This window comes from Hyaena hyaena, unplaced genomic scaffold (assembly GCF_003009895.1).
Source record: "Hyaena hyaena isolate Hyena2069 unplaced genomic scaffold, ASM300989v1 scaffold_81, whole genome shotgun sequence".
NCBI lineage: Eukaryota > Metazoa > Chordata > Mammalia > Carnivora > Hyaenidae > Hyaena > Hyaena hyaena.
In genome coordinates this window covers 509,604-534,786 of record NW_024080714.1, presented here as the reverse complement: position 1 = coordinate 534,786, position 25,183 = coordinate 509,604, and the positions used below count along the sequence as shown (strand labels likewise).

Sequence of the window (25,183 nt, the reverse complement as noted above, 5' to 3'; positions counted from 1 at the left end):
GCCTTCGCAATCTGGCATTCTCTGCACATGTTCCAGTCATGCGGTTACAAAGTTGACATTGCAGCCTCGGCAAAGGTCATCTCTTTAAAATTCTCTGAAATTCCCCTTTGGCACATCCATTTTGGCAGCTGGGTTTATATAGGAAAGTGGTAAAGCTCTTGGCTCCTCTCTTTGTGCTTTGTAAAAATAGAAACCTCTGGCCAGAAGGGCAGCTGGGCAAGCGGCGCCTTGGTCACTTCTGGTCAACTGCCCTCGCCGAGTGCTCCCCGTTCTACCTGCCGTCCGTGGCGTCCTCACCCGGACAGGTGGCCCGAGCGGGTGGGTTTTAAAAACACGGACAGACTGTAGCCCGACACCTATTTTAAAGTCTTATTAGAAAACCCTGCTGTTCTGACACATGTGTGAGGTGCCATTGTACTGTTTTGACTTCTGATCCTGTCATCTTCTTGTATTTTTTAACAACTCGAAGATGATATTCACTGATCCCAGACTACCTGTTGCCGTTTGGGCAGTGATGTAACAAGAGAGATGGAAACTCCGAATTGCTTTCAGTGAGATGAATTCATTGCTAAATAAATGACATAATGCGCCCGCTTTCTTGGGAACGTGCTTCCTTGGATGGAGACAACTGAATCCCTGCGAGGCAGCACAAGCCCTTTTCCTTTCAAGTAGCTTTTTCTAGGAAAATGTGGCTTCTCTTAGCGGAACTGACCTATAGATTGCCTTCAGAGCCCTTCACTGCTTTCTGTATACACTGTGGCCTCCGCGGAAGCAGAGCTCCGTGCGAGTCACACCAGCCGATTTCCACAGCTGGCATTCTCTGATTTAAAAATGTCTGTGCACATTGGTACGGAAAATCCTTATTTTTGATTTTGTTTTAAATGTAACTTCTGGAAACCCAGAAGTCATAGGCTTTCATGTTAGAAACGAGCATGATCCTTTTACCGTTCATTTTTTCCCTGCTTCTATCATTATAGAGATAAGACATGGATTTTCCTCCCCTGTGATAGTTTATGAAAGATTGTAGAGCACTTGTTTTTGTACGTTGCTTCTGTTTTCTTTGAGAAGAGGCGGTGTGTTTTTTGCTGTTAGCACACCCTTCCTTTCCCTCCCCCAACACCAAGTTCATATACGTTGGAAATGTGCTATCTTTTTTAGCCCAAATTTCTGGAATGAGATTTATCATGTTGTGCATTACACACAGGCTTTTTCTCTGAAGCTGCAGTTTTTTTTTCCTGTTATGCTTGTTTTATCAAAAAGCATACTGTAGCCTTTATAGATCTGTGATATCGAATGCCCTCGATGGATCCTTGGGAAGAAAGTGTTTTAAAGTGCATAATTAGGGCACTTGAGCATAAAACTACAATTATACACTTGTGTGTTAATTTTGTGTACAGTAAGACTTTACTTCAACACTGGTTGTAAATGAGAGAGGAAGCATTTTACTGCCAGTGAATGTCTGCATTTTATGAATACTTAAAATCTCTTCTAATTGGCTGACCTGGAAGAAAAGGTGAAAACATCTGTAGTTAGGAGGTAGAGGAGAGAATACAAAATGTGTAAAAAAAAAAAAAAGTAACCAGAAAAGTAATCTTATTCTTGTGTGAGCCATCCGCGCCGTGCCTTTGGAAGCATTCATGGTATTTTCGTTGCTATTCCGCAGTAAAGACTAGCAGCCTTACAAGCATTTTGATAAGCCAGTGAAATTAGTCAAGGGACAGAGTGGGAGAGGGTGTCGTGTCGACAAGAATCTTTGATCTGATGGAATAAAGGCTTTGGCTTGCACTGGTTGACCACACGTTTGTTACTCAGATTCTGCATGCAAGCATTAGGGGGCACTCCTTGAACCTCGGAGTTAATTTTATGAAAAAGGATGTACCACTTTATGAAATGGATAATAATGTTCCAGAAGTAGTTACCCTCAAGAGGTAGCCTGGGCTAGAAATATAAATTAATTTAAGAAGGGTATAAATAAATTCATGGATCATAGAATGATAATGGTTATAAAGCGGAAATAAAGGCTGTTCAGAACATATCCCTGACTTTTGGAAATTGAGGTCATGAGAGGCAGTACCATTTAGTTCCCACAGCCATACAGAATATTCACTCGGCAGAACATTGTCTGACCTAGTATTCGCTTAAGCTGTGATTTGCTAAATATAGAGCGGTTGGACTTAGAATAAGCAGTGAGATTTTGTAGGCAATTAATAGTTGTAAAGTCCAAGGGAGATTGTATATTATTTTTACTGTGTTTATGTTTATAATCTTATAATGTATGTACACCTGTCAAGAAGTTTTAGAAAACAAATTTTTCATGAAAAAAAGACTTCTGTACTGGCGACAAATGAGAGCTTTCTGGCTTTGTGTCATGAGTCAAAAAGAAATTTATTCTCCACTATAGAGAGCAAACTAAACTGATGGTTGGTTACCTGAGGGGAGGGGTGGGGGTGAGGGAAATAGGTGAAGGGGATTAAGAGGATACCTGTGACAAACACTGAGAATGTATAGAATTGTTGACTCACTATACTGTACATATGAAACTAATACTTTGTGTTAAGTTCACTAGACTCAAAATACAAGAAAAAAGAAAATGTGGAAAACACAAAAAGATAGAAAGTGAAAAATCATATTCCAGTCATCCAAAGAAATCCACTGTTCGTATGTGTCATAAGTTTCAGGTCACTCTTGGCAAACAGTGGTACATATCGATCAGCTTGAAAGTCTCAGTAGTTTATAACAAATGGTTATTTTCCTTTCATGGGTCTGTGGGTCGGTTGGACCAATTTTAGGTGGACTCTGTTGGGTTAGGCTCTAGGCAAGACATCTGGGTTGGATTCCCTGCATGCGATTTATTTTTGGGTTCCCAGATGAGACTGAAGAGCGGCAGGGTACTAAAAGTTTCCAGTGACATGACAAGACGGGATATAAGGGGGGAGTAGGCGGGGCCGTAGATGAAATAGCATCGGTCCTAAGTTGGTAGTTACTTAAACTGGGTTTTAATACTGTTCTTTCTACTCTTGGATGTGTTTAGCATTTTATATAGTGAGTTAAATTGGTGAAAAAATTTATCTTTTGATAATTTAAAAATAAGCTAAAGGAGAGAGTTAAATCAGCCTCGATAATGTTGGTTATTTTTCAGGCTATAAAACAACAGCAGTGTTTGCGGCCTGGAAGTTATCTGTTAGGAACAAGGACAGAGCCAGAAACGGAAGTGCTCCATAGCAACGTGAACTGTGTAACTGGCTTGTTTGTGTGGTTGGTCATCAAGCCTGTTCTCGTGTTTAAGACACTGCTTGACCCCTGAGTGCTTGGCCAACTCCTTCTTCAACTCTGGGTACTCTTTCTTTCGTTTTTTTTTACTCAAGGGAAGCTGGACAGAATTTGAAGGACCTTAGCTTGAGTGTACTATGCATACAGTAAGCACTCAGTACACATTTGTTGGTTGTTTCTTGTTTTGTAGCATGAAGGAGTAATTTCAGGAAACTGTGGAGGTTTGTTGTTTTGTCTTCTTTCCTTAGACAAGCCTAAGAACAAGATTTATTTTTCTTTTTAAAATAAAGTAAGAAAAAAAAGGGACCTAAATTGGTTAGAAGTCTCAATTGGGGACTTAGCTTAAGGGATTGAAGATTACGGAGCAGTGGTAGGATCTTGACCTTGTAAACTGTATTTATTACCATCTAGCACATTCTTTTTGACTGGACATGTTGACATAATAAAATTTCCTCATGCAATTGGTTCAGCCACACATCGGTTTAACATCTGAATTCCTTGCTGTAGGGAATTTTCAGTCTGACTCTTATGCATGAAAAACAGTGTTTGATCTTTCTGTGAAATCAGAAGCCAGCAGAATTTGCCACAGTAATGACTAAAATGTAACTGTTGTGAACTTATGATTTATCCTATGCTTTTCCCTTCCCATTTTGTGGAATTTACCTGGAGGGGCTTAAGCCTATGATGGAAAACAAACAAACAAAAAATTAAGGAGCTTTCTGCTGTTAAAGGCAAATTGTTCTGAGACACTCTTTTGATAACTCTTAAATAGACCACAATAAATAATCCCACAATTACATTTTGTTCTAGATTTCTGAAAAACACAGAGTGGCTTTAAGAAATGATAGATAACATTTTGGTGTTTATTCCTTTAAGCTGTAAATTCTTTGCTCAGATAACCACACATACGCAGATTTTTCATATTAAAAATAGCATTTTACTACATATACATTTTGTACGCTGCTACCCCTTAAATCCCACCTTAATAATTATTCTTGCTGTTAAATACATACTATCTCCAGTGAGGTTCATTAACAAGCTGATCTGTTCTGGGCGCCTGGGGGGCTCAGTCGGTTAAGCATTGACTTCGACTCAGGTCATGATCTTGCGGTCCGTGGGTTCCAGCCCCGCGTCAGGCTCTGTGCTGACAGCTCAGAGCCTGGAGGCTGTTTTGGACTCTGTGTCTCCCTCTCTCTCTGCCCCTCCCCTGGGCTCGCTCAAGCGCGCGCTCTCTCTCTCTCTCAAAAATAAATAAACATTAAAAAAAACTTACGGGGCTCCTGGGTGACTAAGTCAGTTAAGCGTCTGACTTCAGCACAGGTCACGATCTCACAGTTCCTGAGTTTGAGCCCATCGTCGGGCTCTGTGCTGACAGCTCAGAGCCTGGAGCCTGCTTCAGATTCTGTGTCTCTCTCTCTGCCCCTCCCCCGCTTGTGTGTGCACACAGGCACGCACGCGCACGCACTCTCTCTCAGAATAATAAACATTTTTAAAAACTTAAAAAAAAAAAAAAAAGCTGATATGCTCTTGAATCCTGTCACACCTGTCTCCCCCAACCAGTCCCTGTTGTTGGACATTTAGACATTTAGGCTATTCACATATTTGCAGTGGGGATGCTGTCACGGGGATGCAGTGAACTCCGTGCTACACATATCTTTGCATACATTTCACTTTTTTTTCTCAAGGTATATTCTTAAAAGTAGAATCCTGGGTTGCAGGATATTTTTTCTGTACATATTGTAACTTGCCCTAGATGTTTGAATTTACATACCCACCAGGATTATTTCAGTATACCCAGTTGCTGTGTACTGCTTTGGATTATATAAAGTGAAAATATGAAAACTCCTTGTTAAGTATCTAGGAACAGTCATTGTCAAGTAGGAAATTTTCATGTAGGCATAAGTAAGGCAGTGATGGTTTAACATAAATATGTTGTAAAACATGTAAAGTCAAAACTTGAGATACATTAGTTGTTAATTATGTATACATATTCTGCTAGTGGTTTTTAAAGGCATAACTTCCATACAATAAAATGCTCAGATCTTAAGTGTACCCTTTGATGAATTTCGACACATGTACATCCATGAAACTACCACCCCAATTAAGATACAAAATATTTTTGTAACTCCCACAAATTCCTTCATGCCTCTTTTGAGCCATTTGCTGTATTCAACCACCACTGTCATGATCTTTCTAGTACCATATATTAAGTTTGTGTGATTTTGAATTTCACATAAACAGGTAATACTGTGTGTTGAATATGTATACACTTAATATCGTTCTCCGGGAGGGAACTGTAGGTGCCAAACCAGACTATACTCTTTAGAACAAAAGGATCTGAAGCTGATGTGAAAATTATATTAAGGACAGTAGGGCTTTCAAAAGAATTAAGTTAGACCCTTAACTTACACTGTATACAAAAAATTAACTCAAAATGGATCACAGATCTAAACATAAGAGCTAAAAGCTACAGAACCCTTTTTGTTTTTCCTTAAAGTTTATTTTTCTCTATTTTGAGAGAGCGAGAATTCCAGACAGGCCCTGTGCTGTCAGCACAGAGCCCGACATGGGGTTCCGTCTCATGAACCATGAAATCATGACCTGAGCCGTAATCAAGAGTTGGATGCCTAACTGACTAAGCCACCCAGGTGCCCCAGAATCTGTAGAACTCTTAGAAGAGGGATGCCTAGGCTGGCTTAGTCTGTGGAGCGTGTGACTCTTGATCTTGGGATTTTGAGTTCAAGCCTCATGTTGGGCATAGGGATTACTTTAAAAAATATATATAATAATTAACACACAAATAACTATATGTAATATACATAATGATAAGATTATAATTAATTTATATAAATATAAGAAATATTTCTCATAAACACATATGTTATAATTATGAATATATGTTATATATAATATGTATTATAAGAATATATTGATATTATAAACATTAACTTATACTACATATAATATTTATAAATCTATAAGTAATATACCTGTGTAATATACATATATACACATATAAAAAGTATCTACGTATATATAAATATATGCATATATATTAAAAAAAATAAAATTCCCAGAAGAAATCATAGGGGAAAGCTTCATGACATTAGATGTAGCAATAATTTCTTGAATGTGAAACCGATGTATAGGCAGTAAAGGAAAAGACAGATAAATTGGACTACATCAAAATTTAAAACTTTGTGCACCAAAGGACGCTAACCAAGAGAATGAGGGCACCTGGGTGTCTCAGTCATTACAGGGTCCGACTTCGGCTCAGGTCATGATCTCACAGTTCATGAGTTTGATCCCTGCATCTAGCTCTGCATTGGCAGTGTAGAGCCTGGACCAGGGATTCTCTCTCTCTTCCTCTTGCTCTGTCCCTCTCCCACTTGCGTGTCCACCCTCTTTCTTTCCCTCTCTCTCTCTCAAAATAAAGAAACTTAAAAAAGAATGAAAAGGAGACCAACGCAATAGAATATTTGCAAATCCTAGGTCATGTAGGGGATTAACATCCAAAACTTTTAATGCACTCCTACAATTCAACAACAAAAAAAACCCAATTAATAAATGGGCAAAGGACTTAAATACATTTTCCAAGTAAGATTAACAAATGGCCGGTAAACCTGCAGAAGGTGCTCAACATCACTAATCATTAGGGAAATGACAAACACACAAGGAGTATGATACCATTTCATACCCATTAAGGTGGCTATTACCAAACAAACAAACAAGCAAACAAACAGAAAACAGCAAATGCTGTCAAGGTTGTGGAGAAGTTGGAACACTTATGCACTGCTGTTGGGAATATTAAATGGTACCGCCTCTGTGAAAACAGTATGGTGGCTCCTTAAAGAATTAAACATAGAACTACCATATGACCCAGCAATTCCACTACTGGGTGTTTATCCAGAAATACTTGAACAGGTGTTCATATATCCTCTCTTATGGCAGCATTGCTTATGATAACCCAAAAGTAGAAACAACTGAAGTGTCCATGATGCATGACTAGATGACATGATTTCCTTATATTAACATATCTGTGATAAATTTAGGACAATGTGAAGTATTTCTTTTGATCTTAAATTGTTTCCCTCTAAAAGGAAGGACAAAACTGATAATGTAAATAGATTCAGATAATCGAGAGGTGACAGATCTGTAATAGAAACCAAAGTGTATTTTAGTAACATAACTTCCTAATCAAGGAGGATTATAGTATCTGTTCCACATGTTTTGTGAGCTGTTGTAGAGGTAGAGCACTGGACGGGACCATTGTGTAGCTCAGGGCAGAAAGCTCTTACATTTATATGTCAGTGGTGTGTGATTTATAGTGTGGGATTTATATACCTATTCCAGGAGGTTCAGTCAACAAATACTCATTGAGCTCTGACAACGGGCCAGACCTTGTGAGTGTAGCGATGAACTAAACTGCCACAACCCCATTTTCTATGGAATTTACATCCCATTGGGTGTGGTGGTATCCTTGTAGTCAGATACATTGGAGAAATCCCAGATTTAAAGGTGGATGTGTTCCTTAACTTCTTAAGGATTTAACACATCTTTTAATATACTTGTACGTTAGGTTTTACTTTCATGTTTACTTCTCAGACTTTTTCGATTAGAGAGAGGATTTATTTCTGTGAATTAACTTGCCAGATTAGTGCCCCTTGTAGGTGCCATTAGGAAAGGCTGCCATAAAGTCCTTCCTGTCAGAGATTTACCAATCTGCAGGAAATGTAGAAGACCCTAGGGAAGTCTTTGGCCTAATCTTGCCCCAGGTGAAAGGCCTAGAGACATGAAAGCGCCTGATTTAGTAGTCAGGGATGGGTCTCCGGAGCAAAGATCTAGCTGGGCCTCTTCAAATAAAGCAGCTGACCGAGGCATTTTCCTCTCCAGCCCCTCTCTTGGGGCCTGCCTCCTGCCTTGTGTGCTTGCTGGGGTGGCCTCCATGCCTCTGCCTTCTGGGGGAGGGGAGATGTCTGAGAGGGTGGAGGTGAGCTCTTTATTTCAGAATTTAAAATTATGAAATAATTTAGACATACAGAAAAGTACAGAAACAAATATAACGGACACTTGTGTAACTGCACCAAAATTGTTAGGTGCTAACATTTTGCCACATCTGCTCCATTTTTCCGTTTTTTTTTTTTTAAATATAGGAAAAAATGCAAGACTGAGTGCCACCCATCTTTTCCCCTCTCCTCCCTCCATAGAGTGTCATCTATTTCCTTTTCAATGCATGAGTTTTTACTTTTTTACTTTTACTATATATATATATATATATCCAAAACAATATTTTGTGTGTGTATTAGAAATTTATACAAATGCTATTATTATATTGCATTCTTTTGTTGCTTTTTAAAAAAATTCAGCATTATGTTGTTTAGATTTGAACCATTTTAATATGTGGGCCTTACTATATCCTTTTTTTTTTTTTTTAATTTAAATTGTATAGAATTCCATTGTATGGCTGTAGCAAAATCTGTTTTTTTCCATTTACCTACTGTGTTAGAGTTCAAGTGTGTCCTCTTTCTGGCTTTGTAAACAGTATTGCATCGAATATCCTTCTTGGGTCACATGTGAGTGTTTCATAGGCATATATTTACAAGGGGAATTGCTGGGTCATAGGGTCAGTGCACCTTTAAACTTGGTGAGGAAACTGTTTTCTAAAACTTCTTTGGGAAGAAAACTGGAGAGAAGATAAACCTTGATTATTTCTTCAGTTTTGAAATATGAGCAAAGAGTTTATTCAGGATAAGGTAAAGTGAAAAACTGGGCCCACAATTTCTGTACCTTTAACATGATACAGAGATATGCGAGTTAATATTCATGGTTTTTATCAGAGTGGTTTCCTAAAACAAATACTTAAAATAAATGAATCATTTTCAGCTATACTTTCTCTCTCCAGTAATATAGGAAAGCATTCATATTTCCTTGAAAATTGGAATAAAGTTTTTGTTATTATGTGTGCTCACGCTCCACCATGAGATCTTCTTTATTTAGAAATGAGTGAAATAAATTCTTGTTTTTCTTGTTTTTAAATAACAGAAGAGCTCTGCTCTCTGGCATTTTCTGGAGATTTCCATTTAGTTTAGTGATATTTTTATTCAAACCGTGATAAAGGTCCAGAGCATTTGCTGGGTCTATAATGACTTAGATGGAGGGTAAGCAGTTAATAGCCGAGAGCACCGCGCTGCTGTTAGCCTGCAGTTCGCTGCTTTGGCTCTTCGATGAAGCTGAGCATGGGGTCTCAAGGAATTGGGTGGTGCAAGTGATTTCAGTTTTAGAAGATTTTCTTCATTAATTTCATTTTTTAGGTAATAACATGATTCAGTAATCCACTGAACAACATCCATTCATTCAGCAAACACTTACTGACTGGCACGCGCTCTCCCAGGAGGCATTCCATGACCGTGGGAGCTTAAAGTCTAGTGACGAGGACAGACAGGAAACACGACGCACAATTAAGGGGCTTACTAAGTCAGCGCATGTCCGCCCTGTAAAATGGAGTTGGAAATGGCATGAGAAAGACGGCTGGGTCTGTGCTTGTGTGGTTCGGCCGGCCCGGGGAGGGTGGGTGTGAGCTGCAAGCGCTGCCAGCACGCGGCTCCTGGCTCTCGGTAACCCTGGTTACATTCCCCTTGCGCCCAACATTCTGGTGACCCTCCTTCTTCTGAATGTCTTTGGGAACCAAGACGTAAGCAAGTAGACTCTCAGTAGCCAAAACTGATTTTGTAGAATTTGAGGCGGTAACAGCTCCCATGCTTCCCTCGTGGACAAGTGCCCTGGGCCTCCATGTTTTTAACCAGCATCGCAGGCTCCTCAGTCCTCCACAGATTCCGTTGAGGATGGAATCAGTGGTGAGCGATGGCCGGGGGCCTTGGTGGCACATAAGGCAGACGGTAGAGCAAGACCATAGTTACCCTGTGGGGTTTGTGCAGACAGCTTTGGGCAGGAGGCTCTGGGGCCTTTAGTGTATTATGACTCAACCTGCCGATTTATGTTTTATGATCGTGATTGTTTGGCTTAAGATGTCAGAAAAGCATATGATGGATCTTTGAAAGCCAGGCATCTAAATTGATTAAAATAACAATATTGATCATTAAAGAATTAGACTTTAGTTCCAGACAACTGAGCTATTATATTTAGAGATAGATTTTTAAAAGGAAAACTTAGGAAATAATTACTATTTTAGAGACAGCACTACAACTTGTAGTTTAAGGAGTAAGGGCATCTGTATAGAATTCCAGGTAGGATTATTACATTGCTGGTTATAATATGAATATGAATTAATAGAGAAAGTAGCCCTGTCTTGTAGATGGAGATGTAAGACAGATACCATTATGTGATTGGCCGTATTCACACAAGTGAGGCACAGGAGGACTTTGATTTGACACATTTCCAACCCAGAGATTCTTCAGCTAAACAGCATTGAGTGATCTAAACAGCATTTAGTGATCTCTGCTTCAGCGTGGCTCCCGTGGAAAGACAGGAGACCGGGTTCAGTTGACTGGCACCAGGACCCAGGTCTCACCAACAGGCTGACTGTGCCATGTTACAAATCACCTCGCCCCAGGCTTACAAAGAGGGAGCTGCCAGTTAGGTTAGTACCAGGCGAATTAGGCTCTGTATCTAAAAAGAGTGCAAATAGGTTTTAATTGTGGAAGACCGTTGTGAAATCCCCCAAGCAGAGGTTTTCGATGGTTTCTCCTCTGAAGTTTGCTGTGTTCTGCTGATTGTGGCCATGGTTCCATTGAACATTTGCTCGGAGTCCCACCCAGCCTACCTTGGCTCTGCTGAACCCTGACTTGTGCCCCCCCCCCCCCCCCCCCCCAAGCTTTTGAGAGCTAGAATAGACAGTCAGGTCAAATATGTTCATGACTGCTCCAGTGGTAGTCGCTGCCTACAACATGTTCTGTTGTCGTCCGTCTCAGAAAATAGAGCCCTGCTCCCCAAACAGCACTTTCATACTGTGGGTAAGGGTTTCTGTAAACCAGAAAGGCAACATATTAAAGTGCAATTCCCAGGGGAGATGCCGGCTGTGTTGATTGAGCTTTACAGTCGTTTTAACACTGGCAAAAGTGTTATCCTAACTGCTTCAAATCAAACTGCAAAGATGCTTGTGTGAAATCTAGTATTAGATATCAAATCAACATATGGGTGCTGAACGGGAGGGTATGTGTTGTGGTATATGATATTCTAGCATGTGGAGTTGTATTTTATGGAAATTCTTTGGCTTGGCTTATGGCAGGGACATACATTCATTATGAGATATCAAGCTGTAAAATAAATAAAAGCAAAGAATTCAACTGTGCAGTTAAATGGTTTTCAGCGCAAACTTGTCTGCTCAACGAATGTAAGGTCTGTGTGATGAGGCATTTGGGAGCCATTGTGGTCAAACGTTTGTGACCATTGTTGACAGGCCTTGACGATAAGCTAGATCAGGTCAGAAAGAAAATGAACTTTAGCTTTTTGCATTTTTCTCCTTTCCCTTCATCGTATGTGTTACAAATTGCCGTGCTAATTGGTCTTAGAGGCAAAGTGTTGAGTATTTTCCTCCTTTTACCATTCCTTCTTTTTCCTCATTCGGTGTTTTATAGTGATTGTGTGTTTAAATGTGTATCTGGAACCAATCACTGAATCCGTAAGTGTAAGGGCTCCTGGGGTTCTAGTTCTTGGGGTTCTCAAGTGGACCATGTTGTGTTATTAAGAGTGGCTTGACCATCCTCATCTCTGGAGTGCTTTTTGCTATCCTAATCCCTTGTTTTCCTTTTCCTCTGCTGCTTTCTCTCCCAATTATGGGGAAAAAAAATAAGGCAGTAGAGTTTTCATTTGAAAAAAAAATTGAAATATCATCCATGGTGTATTACACGAGGAAGGACTTTCCTTTGAGCAAAGATTTTTAAGGATGTTTAGGTTCATGTAAATTAGAGATGGGGAAGACTCATCTAGAACATTCTTGTCTTTATCTCTGGCGTTTGCAGGGTAAGTGCACTCTGCTTTACACCATTACCTGTTTTATCAAGTAGGAAAATACTATTCTGCTATTAGATATGAATATCTTTCCCTCAAGAACTCATGTTGTTGGTTATCTTGTGTTACATGCATAGTACTGTCTTTTAAAAGGGTTTTATTTGATTGTAAAGGGATGTAGTTTCTTTTTAGCGAAAACAGTAAATGGAATTGCTCATGTAAGTGGTACAGTATCTGCTGCTGTGTAGTTGGGACTTTTTGACCTTCGTTGAAACAAAAACACACCCTATATATGTACCTAAGCCACAAGCATCCTACAGAACATTAGTAAGTGTACTTGGACTGTTGGAGTTCAGTTTCATTTTGAGTGTGGCATCAGAATGGATTAATAGAATGCTTTCCTGACTTTCTTAGAGGCTATTTTTTTTCTTAACATACAGCATTTGATTAGTTTCACGTGTAAAATCTACACCTCGCCAACTCAGCGGAGGTTGACGGTTTTTAATGTCAGTATTAGATGTTTTCCCCCATTGGATTTTTATGAGATTATCAAGTTGATACCTGATGAAATATTATTTTTTAAAACAGTCCAACTATCTTTTTACGTCGTTGATACTACGTGACTAGAAGACAGTATGACGATTTATGTAATGGAGGGAAGGTTATCAACACTGAATTCAGTGTCTAGGCCAAGGTTACCCCCCGTCACCCCCCCACCCCCCCACTGCCACATCGAAACCGTATTAGACGGCCCTGAGTTGCACATTTTGACTTTGTCGCGTGTTTTGCTTGTCTTGTCGACAGATGCCGCCTCAGTACGGACAGCAAGGCGTGAGCGGTTACTGCCAGCAGGGCCAGCAGCCTTACTACAACCAGCAGCCGCAGCCCCCGCACCTCGCCGCGCAGGCGCAGTACCTGCCGCCCCAGCCCCAGCAGCGGTACCAGCCGCAGCAGGTGAGCGCGGGCGCCGCTGTCCGGGTCTGGGTCCCGCAGCCAGGCTGGGCCAGGCTGGGCTCTGGCGGCTCCCCGTCCCACTTGGGAAAGCCCGTTGGGGGAGGCGGGGATGGGAGGGTTCGTACTGAGAAAATGCAAAGTGCACCAGATCTGAACTGGTCGATTGTTTACGGACGGATGTTGCAAAGTGTAGAGTGGGAAGATTCCGCTTATTTGGAAAAATGGTTTTCTCCATCATTTAACCTTGCCAGTTGGCACCTGCATGGTATTCGTGTCTTGAGCTTTTGGGGTTTTTTTGTTTTAATGGTAAGCGCTGTTCTATCAAAACATTGTTGCCTGCGCAGTGTTACTCTTCTTAAAGTAGCTTATAAACAGATCATCACTTCAGTTACAATATAGGAAAATACTAGACGGGATCATGCACATTAAGAGTATTTAGCAGTTTGTAGTTTTAAGTTAGCCACATTAAATGCTCTTTCACGTGATCGGGCTGTGTATTTCAGCTCCCGTGATTTGTAGAAAAACCGTACATAGGCATGTGGTAAAATGATTCAGTCTCCTCTTGTTTTAGAGGTTGACACAGAGGGATAGGAAAAGGTGCTCTGAGCTCGGGACTCTTATCCGAATCCAGGTAGATGTTTTGTAGCACTTCAGTCACAAGCATCAGAATGTAACTTGCCATTTCCTATTTTCCTTCCTTCTCTTTCATGGGGTGGAGAGGGAAGGCAGCGACATTGATGACTCAGTTTTTAAAGTGCTTCTTGCACATGTTGAAGAGATTGTTGAAGCTAACCAAGGTAAAAAAAAAAAAATACATGAAGTTTGGGGCGCCTGGGTGGCTCAGTGGGTTAAGCAGCCAACTCTTGATTTTGGCTCAGGTCATGATCTCCTGCTTTGTGATTCTTGGCCCCCGAGTCTGGCTCTGCTCTGACAGCACAGAGCCTGTGTGGGATTCTCTCTCTCCCTCGCTCTCCACCTCTCCCCCACTCATGCTCTCATGTTCTCTCTCTCTCTTAAAATAAACTTAGAAAAAGAAATATATGAAGCTTGATTTATTTTTATTTATTTTTATTTTTAAAGTTTATTTTGAGAGAGAGGGGACTTGAGCTCATGAACCTTGAGATCATAACCTGAGCCGAAATCAAGAGTCAGGTGCTTAACTGACTGAGCCACTCAGGTGGCTTTGAGTGTTAATTAAGCTGATTTCTTAAGTATTTTCTTGTTGTTGTTTTTTTTTTTTTGGAGTCTTTCCCTACGTGACTTACATTTGAGAGTTTTAAAGAGAGTGTATGACTTTAAATAAAACGCGTTAAAACAACAGAGATTGAAGATCCCGTAGAATCTTGGGTTTTGTTTTGTTTTTTTGGTTTTTTGGCCAATGTTTCCAAAATTCTGGTATTATATAAGGGCATTTATGGAGGTAGGAATGTATATTATTTCAGTTATTTGGTCTAGTCTTTTATTAAGATGTGGGGAAAACTAAATAATCTAATATCTAATATCTTCTTTTTTAAAAGTGAGAGAGACTGGTGTCCAAGTTTATGATATATAAAGTTCTAGGCTTTTTCAAGGGCTCTCGGCACCTTATTGAACTCCTTGGTAGACATAGGATGTTTTCTCATGCCATCAAAATTTAAGAAGGACTGAATAGAGAGATTACATTAGTCATTTTACTTCGGTGTGCTAAAATAAATCTCTGATTGTAAAACCAATTTGATTAAGGATTCTGAGTGCCTGTCATTTCCTTCAAGACCAAGCTCAAATTTACTTCCTTTATGAAGCATTCACTGCCGACTTCTATCACATCGCAATTAGTTATTTAATATCCTTCACATTTAAATATTTAACACATACTAAGGTGAAATCTTATTTTAATGAATACTATTTTAAAGTGCTTGGTTTAGGTCTATTTTATGCTTTGATACTACCATTATTTTATTGATTTGAATGTGGTAAATTATATGGTAGGAAATACTACATGTAGAACAATCACTTTCTAACATAAATATTGTCATTTCTGTAAGTTCTGAGGAAGACAAACTTTTTTTGAACTCTGTGAGAGTTTTTCTTCTTTTCATACTCCCTACCTGTAGAATGTCAAAATGTTTTTTAAATTTGTCAAGTTCATGATGGAACAAAGAGGTGGGCGTCAGAGACGTTTCTGTAGCTGAATCGAAGGGTCTTGTTGGACAGGATGAACTTTGGTATTTAGGGAGTTAGATGTTCAGATAGATTTAGAAAGTTGGTGTAGGAAATAAGAGTTAGCATTTTGGGTATGGTTAACACCTCCCCAAACTAGAATCCCCCCAATTCTATCCCAAAACCATGTAATAATAACCAACAGGATATTTTAAAACTCAAGCTGGGTTTTAGTAAGAATTTCTAATTCTGAATTCACATATATTTAAAAACCAAAGAAGCTCAACTGTATTTACTGTAGTGAGCCAGTATTTCCTCATGGACGAAACATTCATCTCTGCAGCCTTTCCTTTTGTTTCCAAACAGCCTACATGGTCTATTGATTTTTATATTAGGGAATCAATCAGCAAATAATACTTTGTGTTTTTTGTTAATAGGATTGATACAAAAGTAATTTTAGGGTTCCATGAAGATACCTCACTCTGTGTCGTTAACATTTTTTGATGTGTTATGTTTTGAATAATCAATACAGTCATATATTTCAAAAACTAAAAAGTATGAGGAAAGGATACAGATGAGCTTCCCAGCACAGTCCTGCCTAGTTCTGCTCCACCTCACCCTTTGCCCGATAACCACTTCTCTAGTTAATCATGCATCTTTCTGGGGTCTTGGGGTTTCTGTTTATACAAAGAAGCAAGACACCATATTTTGTTATTACATGTTTATTTATTTTTGAGAGGGGGGGAGAGATAGGAAGGGAGAGGGAGGACATATGTGTTTGATCAGGGGAGAAAAAGAGAGGGAGAGAGGATCCCAAGAAGGCTCCATGCTGTCAGCCCAGAGCCTGACACGGAGTTCAAATCCACAAACCATGAGATCAGGATCTGAGCCGAAACCCAGAGTCAGACACTTAACTGACTGAGCCACCCAAGCACCAAGATACCATATTTTAATTTTTATTCCATTTTTCCACAAATGGTGGCATACTATAACATACACACTTTGTCATCCTCATCTCCCACCCACTTAAATATAGTTTTTGTTGAACTTACCAAAGGAGTACGTAAAGTAACGCTTCAGTCTTTTTCATAGCTTCATTTCATTTTATGGACATACCATGATATTTTTAGCCAGTTCCCTTTGGGTGGTCATTTAGATTAGTTTGAATTATTTGCAATTCAAACAATACTGCCAAGATAAACTTTGTATATGTATCATTTTGTAAATGTGTACATATATCTGTAGGATAAATTCCTGGAAGTGCACTAGTGTGTCAGTGGGTGTATGCAGTTATAGTTTCGGTAAATATTGCCAGATTGTCCTTGAGAACAATTTATACTCACACGGTCAGGGTGTGAGAGGACCAGTTTCCCCACACGTGTGCCAGTAGCATGGTTTACTAAGATTCGGGATTTTTGCCAGTCTGATAATATAATTTGAATTTGCATTTATCTTGTTTTGAGTTTTGTTGAATGTTTTATATACTTAAAAGCATTTGCATTTCTTTTTTTTTTTTTTTGGATTGTGAATTCATACCTTTTTGTCTTGAATTTTTCTTCCTTTTTAAAAAATTTTTTTTAATGTTTTATTTATTTCTGAGAGAGAGAGAGAGAGACAGCATGAGCAGGGGAGGGTCAGAGAGAGAGGGAGACACAGAATCTGAAGCAGGCTCCAGGCACTGAGCTGGCTGTCAGCACAGAGCCTGACGCGGGGCTCGAACCCATGAACTGTGAGATCATGACCTGAGCTGAAGTCAGACACTTAACTGACTGAGCCACCCAGCACCCCTTGTCTTGAATTTTTCTATTCAATTGTTGGCCTTTTAAAAATTGATTTAATAAAAATCTATATATATATATATATTAGGGACACTGGATCTTTGCCTGTGATATGAGTTAGGGACACTGGATCTTTGCCTGTGATATGAGTTACTAACCACCCTCCCTCACCTTGTCATTCATCTTTTGACATTAATTATGGTTTATTTATTTATTTTGTCATGCAGAGGGGCTTTTTAAATTTTAAAAGATACGTATGTAGTTAAAATTATCCAGCCTTTCTTTTAAAATCTCTGTTTTTTTGTTTTTTTGTTTTGTTTTGTTTTGTTTTTAGTGTGAGTATGAGCCTTCCTCACTCCAGAATGTACGAAGGAACTCTCCCATGTTATTTTGTAGTATTTTCATGGATTCATTTTTTTACATTTCACTTACCCTATTCCAGTTTAACTGAGTCGTTTTTTGTTTTTTGTGTTTTTTTTTTTGTTTTTTTTTGCCAGATCTTTAAGTGCCCTCTCTTGTGTAGGCTCTTGTGTTAGGGCTCTACAGAGAAACAGAATGTGTGTGTGTGTGCACACACCCATATATCCTGTTTGTTTAGGATAAAGAGATTTGTTGTAAGGAATTGGCTTATATACAGTTATGGAAGCTGGTAAGCCGGGAACCTGGTTCTGGGCCAGCAGGGTGGCAGGCAGTTCGGGAGAGCTAAGGGTGGAAACGAAGTCTGAAGGCAGTCTGCTGGAGAGTTTCCTCTTACTTGGAGATGCCGGCCTCTTTGCTCTATTCATGCCTTCCGCTGATGGCCTACCTACGTTACCGAGTCACCGAGTTAAATGTGAATTTCATCCAAACACATTTTCCAAGTTGACACATAAAATTAACCATTACAGTTACCTTTCCCCAATTGATTGGAGATGCCTCTTTTACTGTTTGCTGAATTCCCTTAGGTATAATGTTTGGGGTTATTCTGGGATTTTTGTTCTTTTTCATTGGTCCCTTTCTTAAAGTTTATTTATTTTTTGAGAAACAAATACCTCTTTGAGAATGAGGGAGAGAGAGAGCGCATCCCAAACACTGTGCTGTCAGTGCAGAGCCCGATGGGAGGCTTGAACTCAGGACCCATGAGACCGTGACTTGAGCTGAAATTAAGACTTGGACGCGTAACCTGCTGAGCCACTCAGGCTCCCCTCATCGGTCCTTCTATTAATGTACTCCATTTCTTCATTGCTTTTAGGTGTTTTTAAATTTCCTTTTATAACATTCTTCCAAAAGAATTGTCGTACTTTTTTTGTTAGAATTCTCTGTATTTTATATTTCTGTTGCCATTGTAAATTGTATGCTTTTCAAAACTCATTTTCTCATTGTTAGCAGTGTATACAAATCTAATGCAACTTATATTAAAAAAAATTTTTTTTGTTCAGTGACCCCTTAAATTCTGGTTAATTCTACTAACAATGTGTAAGTCCTCTTAGGTTTTCTCAATTTTTAAAACAAAGCTCGTGGGTTTTTTTGTTTTTGGTTTTGTTTTTTTTTTTGTTTTTTTGTTTTTTTTTTAAGGAAATCACCCTCTTCTTGTCTTTTTGCAGACTAGCTTCCCCAAAGCATTATTGGAAAGCGCTGTCCATTCTTGTCTTCTCTGAGACTTAAGGCTTTCAGCATTTCATCATTAAGTATAATGTTTGTTTACTTGTTTATTTAATTTAGTAACTGCCCACTACCAGACAGCAAAGTACCCTTCTTTTTCTAGTTTGCAAAGAGATTTTATCATGAATGAATGCCAAATTTTATCTTATGTGTTATTTTAATAACTATTGAGATGAACATTTTGTTTTTCTCCTGTAATCCATTATTGGGGGTGTATTATGTGTGTCTTTTTGTTTTCAAGTATTAAACCAAACATGCTTTCTGGAATCATCCTAGCCACATGATGTATTAATCTTCTTATACATCACTGAGTTCAGATTATAGATCTCTCTTTAGGTGTCTTGACAGTGTTCTTGAATGAGATTGACTTGTAATTATCCTTGTAAGGTTTTGGTGTCTGTATTAGAGAGTTTTAGAAAATGAATTGGAGATTAGTCCCTTTGTAAATCTACTGGAAGAGTTTTATGTTAAACTTTGGAATTACCTGTGTTTTGAATGGTAGAAGTATCTGTAAAACCATAAACAATCTGTACCTCTTGATTGTTAGCTTTTGTCCCTTTCCTGAGTTGTGACTTTTGATCTTATTTCCTTTGTGAATATAGGCGTATTCACATTATTAATTTCTTCTTGAGTCAGCTTTTGGCCTTAATATATGCATAAGTATATATATGAATATGTGTATATACATATATACAACACTTTACATATTCCTACATATTAGGAATTTATTTCATCTAGTTTTTCAGATTTATTAAGAAGGCTGTTCATATAATAATCATCATTAATTTTTATAACATCCAGAGTTTAAGGCATTTAATCTATAACATTTTTCCTTCTTTTATTCTTTGTTTTTCAAGTTTACTTATTTATTTTGTGTGTGTGAGAGACAGCATGTGCATATGTAGGAGTGGCAGAGAGAGAGAGAGAGAGAGAGAGAGAGAGAGAGGGAATATCCCAAGCAGGCTCCCTCTTGTCAGTTCAGAGCCTGACATGGGTTTCTATCCCACAAACCATGAGATCACAGTGTGAGGCAAAATCAGGAATCCCAATGCTTAAATGGACTGAGCCACCCAGGTGCCCCTGTCTTGCTTTACATTTTACTGATGTTTATTTTGCTGTTCTTTGTTCAGTCAAGTGAATGCTTAGCTTATTTGAAACATGTTTGTCTGATAAAGCAAAATAGAAGACTAAAAATTTCTTCTTGCTTTGGTTGGAGGTCTCCAATTTTGGTATGCATTATTTTTGTTCTCTTTTGGTTCTAAGAATTTTCTCATTTCCCTGCATTTTTTGTTTTTTTCGGAAGACAAGTTTTATTGAGTCCCTGGGTTTATATTCTGTTCCCTCAGAAGGAACAATGTATGTTTTTGCCAGTTGCCTCTGGGCACAAAGCTAGAAAAATCTGGGAACCACGTTTTGTGTCTTATACAAAAAATCGTACTGTTGTGATGAACTTAATGATATGGTGGGTGTCTACACGCCACCATGATTCCTTGCATTTACTAGCCTGATCCTATTCAGATACCCCCAGTTGTTGTCAGGATGCCTTTATAGTTTGTTTGTTTGTTTGTTTTTCAAGCAGAATTCAAAGACATTTAATATATTGGTTTGGGCCTTGAGTCTAGTTGTCTGGAACAGTTCCTTCTTCCTCATCCCCATTAGAGCCTATGGCACGTTGGAAGACGGAATCAACTGTCTTGTGAAATGGCTTGGTTTGGTTGCTTTCTCTTGATGTGGCTTGATGTGCTCACCTAGCCCCTCTAATCCTATGAGGGCAACGAATTGTTTTTTTGTGGTGGTTGTAAATCACAACAACAACAAATGTCCCCACAATGTAGGGCATTGTTTCTGTTCACATGAGGGGAGTACGACCCTCTCTGTGAGTCAGGAAGCCTCTGGGTGGTTCTGGTCCTGCCTGTCCAGTGACCATTAGCGGTCTTCCAGCTGAGTGCGTAGCTGTCTTCCATGGTGGTGAAGACAAGCCTTCTCCTTCACACTCTGTTCAGATTCCTTATGGACAAAATCTGTGAACATAAAACACACTGGTGGCTTTTTAGGTCACTAAATTTCGGGCAGTTTGTTACACATCATTACTGACCAACATGGTTTTGAGTACTTCATAGGCGATGCTGTGGGCGTATTACATCAGGATAAACATAAAGGTTTTCTTGTCCCTCAGTAGTGATAGTAAGATTGATCAGTGGGTTCAGGTGCTGATGGCCTTTGGGACCACTTTACATAGAACTGTGTTCTTGAGGTTTTTGCAGACCACACCATTAAGTGTTAATTTTGACCAGAAACCCTGATGAGGGTTAGTTTGTGGTTGGTAATTCTCAGTGGAGCCATTTTTAAATTCCTTCTCCCTCTGAGTATCAAGTTCAGGACAGGTATTTTTCTGTTCTCTTTAGCGGGTTTTCATATTCTCAAATAATGGGTATAGCTCATCGTAGCCTCTGATTTATTTGAGGTGTACGGTCTCATAGTTTACTTCCTTATGGCAGGCCCTAGACTTTTCCTTTCCCCTCTTCCCTGTGTAGTCTGCAAATGGAAAGTTAAAATCTATAGCAAGTCAGATTCGATTGTATTGCTCTTCCTTTCTGTGTTCTTGGTTTACTTTCTGTTTTTAGTTTTACTCACATTCATGACAAGTCTGTGATCCATTTAAAAAGGCATTTTTCTAGTATTTTAGATATTTAAATCAATAGACATTTAGAATATCTAATCTGCCATATGACTGGAACTGGTCTTCTTCCATTTTCTAGTCCTTTATTGGATATACTCAACACAGTTTAAAATGGTAATAAATACGTAATGTAATAGCTTATAACATACAGACAGTACATTCCCGTTTTATAATGAAACTTTTCTCATCCCTTCTTTATTCTTTGGACATTTCACAGTTAGTATGTTATCTACATAAAATTTGTAGATAATATGTTACCTACACAAAATTTCAAACAAGCCAGAATGATGTACTAACTGTATGTGAGAAACTATCGTATTAATTAAATGCTTAGGCATTATTACACCGGAAGACTTGTGAAATAGGTGCTTACATGTGTCTGGGGTCACTGAACTTGGCAGCTACAAGGAGAATGTTGCTTTAGCAACTCTGAGGTCTTTTTTTTTTTGTTTTAAATAATTTGTTTTTTTGAGAGAGTGAGCATGTCATTGAGCACAAGTGGAGGAGGGGCAGAGGGAGAGAGAGAATCTTAAGCATTCTCCACACTCAGCTTGACCCAGGGCCTGATCTGAAATCAAGAGTCAGACTCTAAACTGACTGAGCCACCAGGCATCCTGGCAACTCCAATATCTTCTGCAGGGTTGTCAGTGGTGATTCATCGTTTAAGATGGTGAGCAACTCTTGGTCAAAATCTGAACAAAACAAAGTATAAACCTTCCCTCAATATACAGAGTAGTTTTAGTCTTGGAAATCTCAGTATGTAATAAAATTATTATTTTTTTTAATGTTTATTTTTGAGAGAGAGAGCGAGCGAGCGCGTGTGCTTGTGTGCAACACAAGTTGCGGGGGGGGGGGTGTAGAGAGAGAGAGGAGCACAGAGAATCCCAAGTTGGCTCCACACTGTCAGCACAGAACCCGTCGCGAGGCTCGAACCTACAAACTGTGATATCATGACCTGAGCTGATATTGAAGAGTTGGACATTTAACCAACTGAGCCACGGAGCGCTCCTGTAATAAAATTATTTTAAGAATAGTTTGTTTTTATATACAAAATGGAGTGCAGTTCTAAGCTCCAACAAATAATTAGCTTTTGTGTGATTTTGTTTAAATCCAGATGAAAGGTGGACTTCTGAAAGCAGTGTGGGGCATGGTAGGATTATCTTTTCGATGGGTCTCTCAGACATTGTAGGATAACCTCACATTTCTACCTTTACACCCACTAAATTTCATTGGATTTTCTGAAACTGTGACAGCTGTCCTCTTGAAATCTTGTCAGCACATAGAACTTACAGGCTTCCTTATTTTTTCTGAAATAAAATTTATACATAATACGAGGTACCTCTTTATAAAATCTCAAATGTCAGTCTGATGTCCTAAAAGTAATGGAAAGGGTGGAGAGTAGTTCGTAGTAAAATACCGTGTTTCCTAAGTAAACACACAGACACGTCTACATGAGCAGACTTTTGCAACAGTCAGAGGCCAGCACCTACCTGTACACAGGTAACCGTCCGTGAACCCTGTTGAGCAAATGAGGGCTACGGGCACATTGCATGGACAACGCGAAATCATGAGCAGGGTTTGAATCCATGGGATTTATTACCATACAACAGCAATTATATAAAATGAAAATATAGAACATTTTAATAACGTTCACCGAGTTGTTTAACAAAAATGGAAATTATCCCAAAGTGTGGAAATATATCCTAAATTGGTAAATAAAGTTCACATACACAGTACAAATTAGTAAGAATGTTACCTATGCCGTTAGTTTTTTTTGACCCTTTGTGGATCTTTTAAATTATCTATAGTAAACCTGTAATGTGCATATTTTAAAATATTGAAAGATGCTACATTAATGACAAAATAAAAGGAATTACCAGTTTCAGCAGTGTAGCAGATTAGATATTCTGAAAGTGTCTCTCGGGATCAAAAAAATCTAAAATGGTGGCTCAATTCAACTCTGAGTTGGTGAGCCGTACGGTCCGTTGAGCGTCTTTCGTTGTTACTGTTTCTCACGCTCTCATGTCATCCTTTTCGTCCTTGCCCAGCAAAAATTCCAAATCTGTCACCATCATCACTCTTTTGTGTATACTCTTAATTCCGTTGTGCTCCCCACCCTTCCCAGTCTTACACACCTGCTTAAGCAACCTTCATGAAACCCATCTTTGCCTCCTCCAGGGGGGTGGGGGGGAGGGACACAGGGAAGACTCCTCCTCCTATAAGTTTGTGACTGCTCACGTCAGCTAACGCGTGGCCTGTACCTCCACGTGCCCTAGAGCCATTGCACATTGCCCTCTGCCTTCAGCTCTCTGCGTTTTAAGCTGGTGTTGTTGTTTCTTATTTCATTGAAGGAATACAAGCAATCAGGAGACCTTAACATACCAACCAGCCCGTGCCTGCGCGTACCCTGTGGCTTCTGACTGCACTCTCTCGCTCCTCTGCATAGCTCTCCCGTGTCCCTTCGCTAACTGCACCGTCAGTTTCCCTTTCGGTCCCTCCCATCAGAAGTCAACCATGCCGTGCCAGGCGTCAGCCACGCTTGGTCGAATGCCTGTAATAGGAGGGACCAAACCAACCCACCTTTCTTGACCTGAACCAATAACAGCCTATTTCTCTCTGCGGTCACCGTTGCTGTTTACTGTTTATTCTTTGAGTGGACTGCAGACACGTTTTTGTTTTGACCACTCTGCTGAAACAGCTCTTTGCAAAGCTGCCCATGTTTACCTGTTGTGCAGTCCAGCGAGCGATGGTCTTGCTTCCGTATTTCACCCGTCAGGAGCGTCTGATGCAGGTGGTGGCGTCTTCCTTCTTGGAGCATCTTTCTTGCTCGTTTCCTGGGCCACCACTCTTCTCCTGCCTTTCTTTTTACCTTGCTGGCCACCCTGTGCTCTCCTTTGCTGATTTTTCTTTGTCTCCCTGACCTTCAAATGTTGGTCTGTGGTCAGGGCTCAGTGTTGGCACCTCTTCTCTTTTGTCTTTACACACCTTACCTGTGTGATCTCATTCAGCCTTATGGCTTTGCATGTCACCGAGCTGCTGCGGCTTTTAAATCTATTTCTGCAACGAGGACCTCTCTCCTCCATTCTGGGACTGTATGCCCAGCTCTTACTTGGCATCTCCAAACGTCTTAACAGGCTTCTGGAACTCTGTATTGTCCGAAGCAAAGCTCAGAAGAGCACTTCTCTCTTCACAAACCTCTGCTCTTCTGTATTGAACTCACGAACCGTGAGATCATGACCTGAGCCGAAGCCCGATGCTTAACCGACTGAGCCACACAGGCGCCCCATAATCTCTTTCTTTGAAACGCATTCTACCCCCACAATATATTTAGTACCTAAGTAAATCTCACTAGTTTTATTGCTACCAGTTTGGGCCAAGACATTATGATGTCTCATGGGAAGTGTTCTGGGAGCTCCTAACTGGTCCCCACCTTCCGGTGCCCTTGCTTACTACAGGATACAGCAGCCAGATAGATGCTTTCAGGTGGCTGGTGCCCCACCGGCTGGGGCACCCGCCCCTCCCCTCCAGCCTGCCCTGCTGCGCTCATCTCAAGCCATTTTTATTTACTGTTCGCTCTGCCTGCAAGGCTCTTCTTCCAGATAGCCCCAGGGCTTCTTTCCCTTGGACGTCTTCCAAGGAAGAATTTCTTCTTCCAGGTCTTCACTCAGATGGTACCTCCTCAGGCAAGCCTCCTTCCCCGACCGGCCACTGTGTGTAAAACAGCGACCCTCTTTTCCCTGGGCTCCTTTTCACT

General features: G+C 39.8%; 1 protein-coding gene across 7 annotated transcripts in view; it reads left to right on the top strand.

The window, feature by feature from the left end:
- Positions 1-25,183, top strand: part of ARID1B (AT-rich interaction domain 1B) — a 443,851-nt gene that overhangs the window by 119,081 nt on the left and 299,587 nt on the right. For all 7 annotated transcript variants that reach the window (XM_039234083.1, XM_039234081.1, XM_039234078.1 and 4 more), the window contains exon 3: positions 13,042-13,191. In XM_039234083.1, coding sequence (XP_039090014.1) covers positions 13,042-13,191 — 150 coding nt within the window. The remainder of the gene's footprint in view (positions 1-13,041; positions 13,192-25,183) is intronic.